The 13,737-nt window shown below is 43.7% G+C and overlaps 1 protein-coding gene across 1 annotated transcript in view; it reads right to left on the reverse strand.

Annotated features, from left to right (window-relative positions):
• The window catches only part of ABLIM1 (actin binding LIM protein 1), a 295,553-nt gene extending 282,351 nt beyond the window's left edge, over window positions 1–13,202 (reverse strand). The window contains exon 1 of the mRNA XM_049645824.1: window positions 12,938–13,202. Within this exon, the coding sequence (XP_049501781.1) occupies window positions 12,938–12,950 (13 nt within the window). The 5' untranslated portion in view covers window positions 12,951–13,202. The remainder of the gene's footprint in view (window positions 1–12,937) is intronic.
• Between the last annotated feature and the right edge of the window lie 535 nt (window positions 13,203–13,737).

Genomic DNA, 13,737 nt, shown 5'->3' on the forward strand with positions numbered 1-13,737 from the left:
AGGGAAGGGAAGGGAAGGGAAGGGAAGGGAAGGGAAGGGAAGGGAAGGAAAAGGAAGCAGAGGGGAGGGCAGGGAGGCGAGGGGAGGTGAGGGGAGTGGAGGGAAGGAGAGGAGAGGAGAGGAGAGGAGAGGAGAGGAGAGGAGAGGAGAAGAGAAAAGAAAAAAGGAGGAAGCATCCTCAATTTTCTCCCTTTTCCTCCATGTTTCAATCCACCAACAAGTCCTATAAGCACCTCCTTTGAAATATTTCCAGAACCCAGTGACTTCTCACCAGTTGCTCTCCTACCATCTGGTCTAAATCACCACTTTCTCTTGTTCTGATCATTATAATAGCCTCCTAACCAATCTTTCCACTCACTACAGTCTATTCTCCACGTTGTTGACCAAGTGATCCTTTCACACTACATCAAATAAAGTCACAACTCTGCTCGGAACTATCCCAGGGATGTCCTATCTCTGTCAGTCTCACTTAGATGCAAACCTCACAGTAACCTGCAAGGATCAATTTGACAGCCCCCCCCCCCCATCTCTCTGATTTCATCTTCAACCCTCTCGCCTGTCCTCTCTGATCCAACCACACTGGCCTCCCTGGGAGTCCTCATGATAGACCTCAAGGTCTTTGCATTGTTTACCTCGCTGTCTAGAAAACCCTCTACCGGAGCCTGCATGGCCCTCCTCACTTCCACTGGGTCCCTGCTCAAATGTCATTTTATCAAAGAGGCCTTCCACTATCATCCCATGTAAAACAGCCCCTTCCTGTCCCCCATCTGCCCAGCATCCTCTCTTCTACTTGTTCTTCTGTATTTTTATTTACAGCACTTCATCACCACCTGTCCCATTATATATTTATTTGGTAAGTGGCTGTCTTACCCCAATACCTGGCACAAACTGAGCACTTAGTGGGTGTTCAACTAACACTTACTGAATGACTGGATACACGAAAACATCATCTATAACTACAATTCTACAATTTATCTGAATCTACAGAATAGACTCTCTTAAAATAAACAGTAACTAAGGAGCTGGTGAGAAAACCGAACCATCATGGATGCTCATTACTTAACCCAATTGCTTAAATGAATCAAAATAAAGCTGCCCTTGTTTTACACAGAACAACAACAACAAAAGTCTCCCAGGAGTCCATTAGAGATCGCCAACCTACATCTCTTTTCAACATTTTTTTGTAACATTTAAAAATTATGGCTTTCCCCCTCTCCCCCCCCCCCCCCCCCCCCCAGACTCTGGGACTCCCCTCCTTCTGTTCATTCCCATTCGGAGCTGAAAGCCAGAAATAGCTGTTTACTTCATTGTCCTCATTTCCCTTCATTGTTACCATTAAGTTCTCTGGTGGCTACCCTGGTGTGGATGTGTTTTGTAAATGAATTCTCAATAAGTTGGAGAAGAAAAGCATGAGTAAAGACCTTGGACCCAGTCTTAAAAGCAAAACACATTACAGGATATTTTCTTTAGGAAAAACTATAAACTGACTCTAACAGTTTCATAGATAACCATCAAATATTATTTTCACATGTAATGATATTCTAGACCTGGAGAAAGAACACTCTGTATAGAAACAAGAATTTATTAAAATGTGAATAAAAATAATTTTATATGTAGAGTGTTTCCTCTTATAAGCCTGAAAAAAATTATCTAACAAAGGACCAAAGTCGTATGATCTCTGGTCAATCAGCAAGTAATTTTTGAGTGCTTGACCCACAACTCCTGCTTTCTTTTTTATTCTAATGGAGGGCTCAGTAAGACAAAGGATTTTATTTTTTTTTTTTAATGTTTGTTTACTTTTGAGAGAGAGACAGAGGACGAGTGGGAAAGGGGCAAAAAAAAAAAAAAAAAACAAAAAAGGGAGACACAGAATCTGAAGCAGGTTCCAGGCTCTGAGCTGTCAGCACAGAGCCCGATGCAGGGTTTGAACCTACAAACCATGAGATCATGACCTGAGCCAAAGTCGGACGCTTAACTGACTGAGCCACCCAGGTGTCCCAAGACAAAGGATTTTATATGTACATTTACTGAATAAGAACTTGCCCATCCTATAATCATAAAACAAAATATGGACAAATTCCTTAAAGCGGTAAATGCACATTACACAATTTTCCCAATAAAATAATGCAATGTACTGGGGAAATACATCTCCAATACGCTGGACAGAGTCATCAAGCAGTAGTGAGCCCAAGAATAACCACAAGTAAATTGAACATTTTAAAGCTGCTTCAAAACTGCATTAACTGGAGGAAACAGAACCATTCATTTAACATGACTACGAACTAAACATTTCCATTCCATGACAGCTTTGCAGTAGATAGTTTAACCGATATAAGATAAATTCTATTTTAGAATGTGAATTATCATTCCCTTCCCCCCAAAAAACCCACAAATGCTCCAAAAATTCATTTGGGTTTGACTCTGTACTAAATGTTATTGTTTGTCTATAGTAGTAATTATATCTGAACATACATACCAAGTTCCCATGAGAGGAAATAACCTGGAAAAGTGCTGTATTGAAGGGCAGGAAATAGCCAGCCCAGGATTTAATTTAAATGATGATGATAATATACAATGTAGCTAATACTACAAATAGATATTCAGAAATTGACCAAAATTCTATCTTTTGAGACAAAGGGATACATTTCCACCAAAGCATGTTCTGGCCAGAAACTATTAGTTAGGAAAGCCACAGTTCCAACTTGCCTGGGATAACTCCACTATTAATCTATTGTCCCAGTATCCCATCAGGTTTAGCATTTGTCCTAGACAGAAATATTCCATTTGGAGGCACCTGGAAGGCTCACTCGGTTAATTGGCCCACTCCGGCTCAGGTCATAATCTCATGGTTCATGGGTTCGAGCCCCGCGTTGGGCTCGGTGCTGACAGCTCAGAGCCTGGAGCCTGCTTCAGATTCTGTGTATGTCTCTCTCTGCCCCTCCCCTGCTTGCTCTCTCTCTCTCAAAAAAGTGAATAAATACTTTTTTTTAATTAAAAAAAAAAAAAAAAAGAAATACCCCCTTTGGATGACCTATATGGTACATGCAAAACATACTATATAGTTAAATGTGAGCAATATACGTTGATCAGCCCCTAATTGCCCAAGCCTCATTCAATCACAAATTCTAACATCCTTTAATATTTTTGTACCTCCAAATCATGACAATCCTCACCCCAGAGTGTTCAATAAATATTTGCTATAATACTTCATTAATTAATATATTAGTATCATTGGTGCAGAAATGGATGAGAATTGGAATAAATCTGGCTACTTTAGGAAAAAGGTTCAATGAACATTATCTGATTGAGTATCAATGGGAAAGGTCAAAAGATCAAAAGATTAACTACTGTCCATCACAGTCGTCTTGCTTGCTGTGAAAAAATTTACAGATAAATGGTTGACATTTCTGTTCTTAGTGGAAGAGAAAAGAAAGCATATATTTTCTGAATTGTGGCATCCTTTTTATAACGAACATAAATTACAACTCCATGGGCTTCTATTCCCTTCTCAATAAAGAACAAAGGTAACAATTAACTTATACTAGCAAACACTTTTTTACTCCTATCCAATCTATTTTCAATTTTTAATAATCTTGTTTGAGCGACATTAATCCCTCTGTCGGTCTCATATCTTCTCCTTCTCTCTCTTCCTCCCTCATTCTCTGTCTCTGTCTCTCTCTCTTTTTAACCCTTAAAACAGCTTCTTCTCCAGTTTGTACATGGGTTGGTTTGGGCCTCCGGCTGTTGTCTGTGACAGAATGATGACATTTGTGCTCTAGACCACGAGGCACTCACAAAGGCAGCAAAGAGCATACCCTACCCTGCATGGGAGAAAACAAGAGGTAAGAATGGGAGTGCCTCAGGTGAGCCTGCAGGAAACAGAGGATCGCTCTTTCCATAGGTAGAGTCACAGGTACCCATGTAGACTTGCCATGCTGTCTCCAAGATGGGTGGACAAGATAGGCTACAGGAGAAGACCACCAAGCTTCAAAATGCTTCTCAAAAAGCCCTTGAGAGAACTGAACAGAGCAGGTTCTTTTGGCACAAGCTGCACATTCTGAGAGAGAACAATCCCAAATACCAGTATAGGGAAAGCAACATGCCAACTCCTCGTGACAATATAAAATATAATGAGTACAGACAGCTGGATTTTCAATGATGTGTTTGAATATGGACTCTAGGAAGGCTCAATAGATGTCTATGGGATGGATAGATGGATGGATGGATGGATAGATGGATGGACAGGTGGATGATATTCCTAGAGACCGCTACTTGAACCAGGGTGAAACGCTAACCACTCACAACCTTTTCCCTTTCTCTACCCAAGTACATTGGAAACCAGTGATTAAGCAGAAAATGGCAGCCACAAGTGAAGTACATTTGAGGTCTCAACAAGCAGCATCTTGTGAACGGAGCAAGAAAATATCAAACTGTATCAAGTGATTAGTACTACTTATATCAGTGAATACTAATATAGACCAAGATAGAGAAGAACCTGAAACTACAGGCTCATGAAAAAGAAATCTCTCTCCCATAAAAGGAGATAAAGACCAATTTACCATCTCAGAGGAAATATTCCATAAATTCTACAAAATTTCATCTTTCATTTTAACAGTCTCTATTAATTAGTGCTGTTTTGTTCTTCCCTAGAACTGAGGGAACTAGTAATGTGCATGTAAAAATAGGATCAAGTTAAGAATACACACTTCTCTGGGGGGACGGCCTCACTCCTTCCTCTTGCTATAGTCAAACATGTTGCTTGGCTATTCTGTATTCAGCCTTCCCAGGTGCCGGCATCCTCAGTTCTGGGATGATCTGGTGCTAAAGATAAGGCTCAGAGAGCCTAATCTGCCATATGAAAGGAAACACAAGAGCAGGCTTTCGGCAAGATTTCTACCTCCATGAGAACCCTGGTCAGGATGAAACGTAACTCACTGCAGCATTATTTGGCAATAAAATACCATCTCTAATATGTATTGTGGGCAGTTGCACAACCAGGGATGAGTTACTCTTAGTCTTACCAAGAACAGACCTCCCACTTCCCTTCTCTGCCTTTGTGTTTCTCTGTTTAGGAAAAGACTTTGATGTAAAGGCTTACCAGGTTATACATCTCCCCTTGTCTTCCTGTTCTTCCTCTCCCCACGCAAATCTTGGCCCCCTCATATATCCCAGACTTCTTCCTCCCCACACACCCTGCACTTCCACCCCTCCCCTGCACTGTCCCTTCTGAAAGAAAAGCACATCTCTCCGCATTCCACCTGCTGTATTCCCACTCATCCTTCAAGGTCCAACTCAAATTCCACCTCTTTTCTGAAGTGAAAGTGCCCTTGCTATCGGCAGCCACAATTAGTTTATCAGTATGATCATTCCTGGATGATAATCTTTACCACTTTGTCACATTCTGTCAGCTGTGTGCATAACTTTTTACACACACACACACACACACACACACACACACACACACACAGCCCTAACTCAGTTTACATTCCTCTGAGGTGAGGCCTAAGATGATAAGATAAGATGAGATAAGATAAGGGTCTGATGAACTGATGAGAAGAGGGAGCTATAAGCTAAGAAATATGATTAACTCAGGGCACCTGGGGGGCTCAGTGGGTTAAGCATCCGACTTAGGCTCAGGTCATGATCTCACAGCTCGTGAGTTCAAGCCCCGTGTCAGGCTCTGTGCTGACAGCTCGGAGCCTGGAGCCTGCTTCGGATTCTGTGTCTCCCTTTCTCTCTGCTCCTCCCCTGCTCACACTCTGTCTCTCAAAAATGAATAAATCTTAAAAAAAAAAAAAAAAAGAAATACGATTAAATCAAACTTCTCCACCTGAAGAATCAAAACTAAAAAATGGTAATGTTGTTTATAGATACAATGTGGGAACAATTTAACCTTCTGAAACATAATTCTTCCACTTGTAAGATACTGATGTCAAAAACTATTTCTCTCAGGTAAAAAAAAAAAATCTATTGAATTACAACCTATTTATTTTAAAGGCAAAAAAAAAAAAAAAAAAAGACTTCCAGGAAGTGTAATGTGTTGCTCTTTTGAATTTTTTTTCATATCAAAGTTATTAATGGCTAAACTTGGCTTTCACAGATAGCTTACTTGTCTGCAGTTGGATAAACTCCTTGAGGCTCTGTAACTCAAAGAGAAGAAAAACCGTAGCTAATACAGGCCAGAAAAATGGGCCCCATAGAACACGAAATAAGAACCCTCCATGTGTTAATCTGTGTAGCATCGCCATGAGAGAAAATGATAAAGTTTGAGTAATGCAACGGGTAGTATAACAGCCAGAGCCATCCAGTTCCAGGAAGAAGTAAGAGAGAGAAAGCAGAAAAAATGGAAGTGGCCCCTTCATCAATTAACAGATGCAAGTTTGCTGAGCCCCACTGTAAACCCCACCGTAAGCATGGAAGCCGAAGAAGTCAGCAAAAACGAGTGTAGCTCTGATTCTCATAGTCCCTCTGCACCCCACCCCTGCAGAAGAACCATTGTCCAGCACAGGGCTTTGCTGCTACCCTAGAAAGCTGACAACAGCCCTCACCGCCCGCTGCCTTCAGCAGGTGCTGCCCAGGACTCAGCACGGTCTGCAACCGAAGTCCCTAATGCCAAAGTGGGGACACTTGAGGCCAATCTTGCCCAACCGTCTCCCTCATTCCTGCGGTCCGCCTCCTGGAAATTATGAAGAGCCCTCGTCCCTGCTCATTTCCTCTCCCTTCTAATCTCTCTCTGCCTTGTGCTTCTTCCCTCTGGCTGCCCATCTCCCACCACCCACAAGCTTCCACTGTGCTGTCTAGAACTACAGCTCCTTGTACGCAAAATTCCCTGCATCGTCGGCCTTTCCCCAAAGTGCCCTCTGCACCTCCTGATTCAGCTCAGATTTGGCTCTCCTTTCCCTGGCAAGCATGCGGTCCAGCACCAATATGCTTTCCAGGTCAACACACATTGTACAGCTTCTTTTCTGTGCCCCTTTCCCTAAAAAACCCATTCCTCAATCCCATCTTCTTCTGTCAGCTGGCTCATCCAAGAATCCAACTCATTCTTCAAGAAAACAGTCCCCCCCCCCTTTTTTTTTTCAAGATCCCATGGTCGTTACCCCAACAGCTGCGTTCAGGGCCACTTTTGTATCACCATAAGACTCTCTCTACATATTTCGTGTTATCCCTCTTTCCCTCTGCACTCAGTATATCCTATTATAAGAATGTATGTAGGGGCGCCTGGGTGGCTCAGTCGGTTGAGCGGCCGACTTCGGCTCAGGTCATGATCTCGCGGTCCGTGAGTTCAAGCCCCGCGTCGGGCTCTGTGCTGACAGCTCGGAGCCTGGAGTCTGTTTCGGATTCTGTGTCTCCCTCTCTCTGGCCCTCCCCCATTCATGCTCTGTCTCTCTCTGTCTCAAAAATAAATAAATGTTAAAAAAAAAAAAAAGAATGTATGTATTTGTTTCTTCCACAAAACTGTGAGCTCCCTGAGGGTATATACTGGGTCCTATTTTCACCAATTGCTGGTACATAACAGGTGTTCAATAAATTGTGTTGAATGATTGAATAAAAACCTATGTCCCTGACTTAAATAAATGAACAAATGGGGAGGCACTATGCATTTTTTAAAACTTTTTAAAAATGTTTATTTATTTTGAGACAAAGAAGAGAGAGAGAGAGAGAGAGAGAGAGAGAGAGAGCATGCATGAACAGGGGAGGGGCAGAGAGAAAGGGAGAGAGAATCCCAAGCAGGCTCCATGCTGTCAGTGCAGAGCCCGCTGTGGGGCTCAATCTCATGAACCGTGAGATCATGACCTGAGCCAAAGACCGAGAGTCAACGCTTAACCATCTGAGCTACCCAAGTGCCCCAATACATTTTTTCTTTACTGGATTTTTCTCTCAGTCTATTAAAGCTATGTCTACCTGCTAGCAAACAACACAAAGATATATTCATAGAAAGTTCAGCTGTCTCCTCTCCTCACCCTTGCCTTTGCAGTAACCTTGGTGTATACTGTTCTATGATATTCTCTATGCCCACAGAGCCCACACATTTGCACACATATGGATTTTCCTCAGTTTACAAAACTGGGATTCTGTATTATATACACTTTATTCTAAAACTTACCCTTTTTCATTTGACAATGTATCATGACCATCCCTCCAGACCAAACACATTATGGATCTAACTCATTCTTTCTAATAGTTGCAAAATAGTCCATGGTATGAATGTACCATAACTTAGTCACTCATTCCCCAATGGATGGACATTCATATTTCTTCCAGTTTTATGGAAGTTCTGAAAACAAAGATAATGATCTAACATTTCTACAGCACACATAGGTTGAGGTATTTCCCCGCCCAGTGCAATGGACTCTATCCACACATACCTGCACCTTTTTTTTCAAGACTCAAGCTTCTGAAAAGCTAGTGGGTTCACGAGTGATCTCTTACGTTACACTGCCATGTGTCTTGTACATACTACGTATTTAATATTTATTATGTTTAACCAAATCTAATTAGAGAGAAACTTCCAGACAGTATGCACAGTATGTAATGCTTGCCACGCTTAATTCTGAGGATTTGGTAGGAAGAGAGTAAAAATAGGGAATTTTCATTTTTAACCTTATATATTTCTGTTTGAGTTTATATTACTTTATAACTTAAACATTTAGTATATCCATTAATTTGCTAATAGAAGGTATTTTGACGATATTAGTATGTCACTAGTGAATCCTAATATATTACTTTTATAATTCATAAGCAGCTTTTTTCAAAACTTGCTGGATAATACAGAACCCTGACTTAGAGGAAACAAGCTCTAATTTAATAGCTGCCCAATCTGCCTATACATAAAAATTAACTGGGGGCTTATGAACCATTCAGATTCCCAGGCCCGCCCCTGAATATTCTGACTCAGTAGATCTGAAAAAGAGCCCTCGTATCACTGTTAAGTATTCCAGGTGATGCCTATGATCCTGCTGTATTGTAATGGTTTTTAGAATTACCTGAGGAGCTTTTCACATACATGGATCTGGGTGCTCTGCCTTCAGAGTTTTTGAGCCATTAGATCTGGAATGAATCCTGGGAAACAACATTTTTAAATGATTGCCTAGACTATTCTCCCCAGTTTTGGAAATTCTACTCTAAGTGTTATAATTTCCTCTAGTCGGCAATCCAAAAATCAAAGATATGGCAGCTCCATTTTGGCCTGTAGTAGTAAAAATACAACACCAAATTAAAAATCTTTGATGAAAATATTCTAAAAGACTACACGATGGGAATGTCTTAACTTGCTGTATCATGGAATTAAAGAATACTTTTTAGGGGCGCCTGGGTGGCGCAGTCGGTTAAGCGTCCGACTTCAGCCAGGTCACGATCTCGCGGTCCGTGAGTTCGAGCCCCGCGTCGGGCTCTGGGCCGGTGGCTCGGAGCCTGGAGCCTGTTTCCGATTCTGTGTCTCCCTCTCTCTCTGCCCCTCCCCCGTTCATGCTCTGTCTCTCTCTGTCCCAAAAATAAATTAAAAATGTTGAAAAAAAAAAATTAAAAAAAAAAAAAAAAGAATACTTTTTATTGTGAGTTTGAAAAGTGAATTAAATTTTAGGACTCTGTTTATATCTTTTTTTGCTTAAGTTTATGTATTTTGAGAGAGATAGAACATGAACAGGGAGCTGGCAGAGAGAGAAGGAGAGAAATAATCCCAAGCAGGCTCCACGCTGTCAGCACAGAGCCGGACGGAGGGCTTGATCTCAGGAACCAGGAGATCATGACCTGAGCTGAAACCGAGTCTGATGCTTAACTGATGAGCCACCCAGGTGCCCCTAGGACTCCGTTTATATCTTAAAGACCAGATGAATTAAATAATGGTAATTTTCTCCCTAAAATTTTTTAATAAATTCACTTTTTTTAATGAAATGCAACAGTTTTCAATGTTTAAAAAATATTCCTACCCCTACCATAACCTACAAGCCTAGATATTAGCAATAAGCAGATCATTTCTTAAATTAATGAAATTTATCTTTCCAAATATCTAACGACCTTCCTATTTATAAATTAGGTATTTAAATAGAGACATTAACCTTCTGACCCTGAAGCTTTAGCTCTCCTTTCAGGAGTACAGGTGAAACTAGATACTGAATTAGAAAACATAGCAAAGCTCACAGTTTTGACATCTTTTGTAAAAAATAAATGGCAAACAGACATTTTTCCACACCGGCTCAATTCAAAGTACTCTACTAGGTACTTTGCTAATCACTTAGAATTGGTTTTGTTGTTGCTGTTGTTGTTTTAGAAATTGACAAAAACAAAAGTGTTTCATAAAAACATTAGAAAAGTCCTCAGTTATTGGTAATATGTAAGAAGTTCTGGTCCTCACAACTGAAGTAGGAGGAAACAGAATGGGAACAGCAAGTTAACAAGGGCAAGGATCAAGTGGCCTTGTCTCCTTCACTTCGTCATCACCAAATGCCCGTGACAATGTTTCCAGATGCACTGGGAGTTCCAAGTTACTTACAAAGGCCATTTCCTTTAACTCTCAAGTACAGGGCATTTTCTCTCTTGGCAAATCAATGACTGGGATGTTTACTATAACATTCAAAGGATTAATAATGAAAAGGCAGTAAAACAAAGCGATGTGATCACAAGTCAGGCAGACCTGGACTGGAAATCAGGATCCGCCACTTACCAACTGTTTGGGCTCAGGCAAGTTACAGACTCTTTCAAAACCTCAGTTCCTTCATCTGTGAAATGGGGAGGTAATAACAGTATCGACTTGATCTTGTTATTATGAAGCTTACATGATTTAATACATGCAAAGTATTTGGCACATGGTAAGAATGCAATAACTGATATTAATTATCATGCGGTTTTGCCCCTGCAGTATTCTTAAGACTTTAAACTGTTTTCTTTTTTGTTTTGTTTTGAAATGTTGATTTATTTTTGAGAGCAAGAGTGGGGAAGGGTGATGGGGGGGCGGGGACAGAGGCTCTGGTGCAGGCTCTTCGCTGACAGCAGTGAGCCCCATGTGGAGCTCGAACTCACGAGCCATGAAATCATGACCTGAGCGGCAGTCGGACGCTCAACCAGCTGAGCCACCTGGGCGCCCTAGCCTGTAAACTGTTAAATACAAAATTACCAACATAGTTTGAAAAGGAAACAAGACAACTGAGTGACATGTCTACGACTACAAATCATCCTGCTTGAAACCAGGTTCAAGAAGAAATATTTGAGAAACATTGAGAAATATTTGAGCCCAACCCAGGGCTCTAGCCCTCTGAATCCCTGGGGCCATCCTCATTCATATCCTCAGATAAAGCACAGAGATCCTGAAATAGAAGGGCCAGAGACAAGTGTGTGTTTGGGGTGGGGGGTGGGGGGGGTGGTACTTAATGAACTTCACGTCCCTAGAATGTAGCAGGTTCCCGGTAGTCACGTGGCACCTACAGTGTGCAAGGTACTATACTAAGGGGTTTGGATGATATAAAGCTGGATCAGAAGTGGACTCTGACCACAGAGAGCTTTACACCTACGAGAGATATTCCTCACATGTTCCTTGTGGTACCGAAGACAGAGATCAGGACCAAAAGCCTCAGTGTTAGAACACAGTTCAGAGATTGTATAGTTGGAGTCACTTGAAACATCCCATATACACACCCAGCCCCCTAATAATCATATCGGTTCCACCCTCTTTTTTTTCTTTAATCACAAATCATTAAGCAGGTAGTATCTCAGGGCCTCCTGTCACCTCGGTAGCCCAGTATTTACAGATGTAAATTCTGTCATTACCACCAGGTATGGAACCAACCAACCTTACTGCCAGATCAACAAAGACCAGTCTCCTTAAAAAGGAACTGAAGCGTTAGAAATTAGTCTATTCATTACATGCCCCAGAATGAACCCTCAAAAGCAACACTAAATTATCCAACAGATGTTACTGAATTCCTAAACTGTCCCCCTCCACAAGCAGGGTGAACCCTTCAGAGTTGAAAAGGAAAGAAAAAGACACAAAAGCAACTCTGCAATTCCTCTTATAAGCTTTAGGGCATCAAAAGGGGCGGAACTCATTGCTTTGCAAATACGCTATCTGAAGATAATCAATATTTTCCTTAAACGCTTATGGCAAAACAACCAAGTCCCTTCATTTTAATTGCTGGCAAAGTGCACAATGACTTGATCTCTTTAATATTTCACTCATAGTAGCAGCCACTGAGCTATGACTAACCCACTCTCCCCAGCATCACCACTGGCTCCAGATGGCAAGAAATACATTCCCTTCGCTCCTGCCTGGAAAGCGATTTGGATTTTTATTCCCTTCGCTCCTGCCTGGAAAGCGATTTGGATTTTTTTTTTTTTTTTTTTTTTTTTTTTTTACTTTCACCCAGTTTTACCTGCAGTGATTGTTTCACCCCCGAAAGAAAATGGGTGGCGGACGAAGATTAATGCTAAGAGAAGTACAGGTAGGGAATTTACTTTTTTTTTTTTTTTTAATGGGGTATAAGCACTGCAGCTTTAAATCATACTGCATCAAACCCTGGATTCCTTCCATAACCGAGCTGCAAAATGGTAACAAGAAAGGAGGAAAAAAATACCTCTTCCTCTCTCCTGGACAGCCCTTCAGGCGGCTCCCCAGCAGGACGGGCAACGGGAAGCCCATCCCCCACGCCCTCCCAGCCCCGCCTTACAGCTTGTACAGGTGAGCCAGGCACCGACCTCGGCCCTCAGGCTTTGCCCGCATCCGGGGATCAAGGTCAAGGGCGAGGGCTTCCTCCCCCCGCCCCTCCCGCCCCCAGCCACCCAGAGCCCACGGATCCGCTGCCAAAGTTTCAGGCCGGGTCGGGGCCGGCGCGGCTCCCGCAGCCCCCTCGCCCTTCCGCACCTGCCCGGCCCGCCCCGGTCCGCGCCCTGCCCCGCCGGGCCTGGCGCGGGGTCGGGAGACAGTGCCCACCTGGTCCCCACTCACCCCTTGCGGACATGGTTCAGGCGGCAGGAGCCGAAGCAGGGAGGGCAGAGGAGAGAGCCCGGCAGGGCGTGGGGAGGAAAATATCCTCGAGACGCACACCAGCGCGCCCTCGCCCGCCGCCCGCCGTGGGGAGGCGGCTGGCAACGCGGGGACGCCGCCCGCAGGACACCTGGCCGCCCGCTGGGCGCAGCGCGGCGGGCGGGCGGGGACGCGGCGATCGCGGGGACCCGCCGCCGGGCGCGGCAACGCTGACAGCCAGCGGCCCGAGCTGGGCGGGGCCCGCCGCTCCGGCCTCCCCCGCCTCCCGGCCTCCCGGCCTCCCCCACCTCCCCCGCCCCGGCCGGGCCCACCCGGTCCAGCGGCTGCGGCGCCGGGCGGGGCTTTTGTCCCCGGACGAGGTGGGGGCGTGCAGTAAGGGTCTGCGTCTTCCCTCTCCCCGGCTGGAATTCTTAATTTAAAATAATTAGTAATAATATTGTTGCTATTATTAGTGACTTTCCAGCCTTCTGCTTTGGTCCCAGAGAAAGAAAGTGGGAACGAGCTGTTCTGCTCCCTCTCCTAAGCGATGCCCTTGACCGGAGGGTTAGGCCACGACTGCCCCACGGGAGGGGGGGGGGGGGGGGGGGGGGGAAATCCCAAATAAGTGGCCAAGGAGGGCCTTCATAAAAGGTGGTTGGGGGGGGGGGGGGGGGACTTTTCTTCAGCGACCTTAGAGGTAAGCCCTGCAGAGAAGGGCTGAGCCCCCTTGGCATCTGAGGTCAGCAGGCCCTCAACTAAGGTCAGTAGACACATTTGATTCA

The sequence above is a fragment of the Panthera uncia genome, chromosome D2, assembly GCF_023721935.1.
Source record: "Panthera uncia isolate 11264 chromosome D2, Puncia_PCG_1.0, whole genome shotgun sequence".
In the NCBI taxonomy this organism is placed as follows: Eukaryota; Metazoa; Chordata; class Mammalia; order Carnivora; family Felidae; genus Panthera; species Panthera uncia.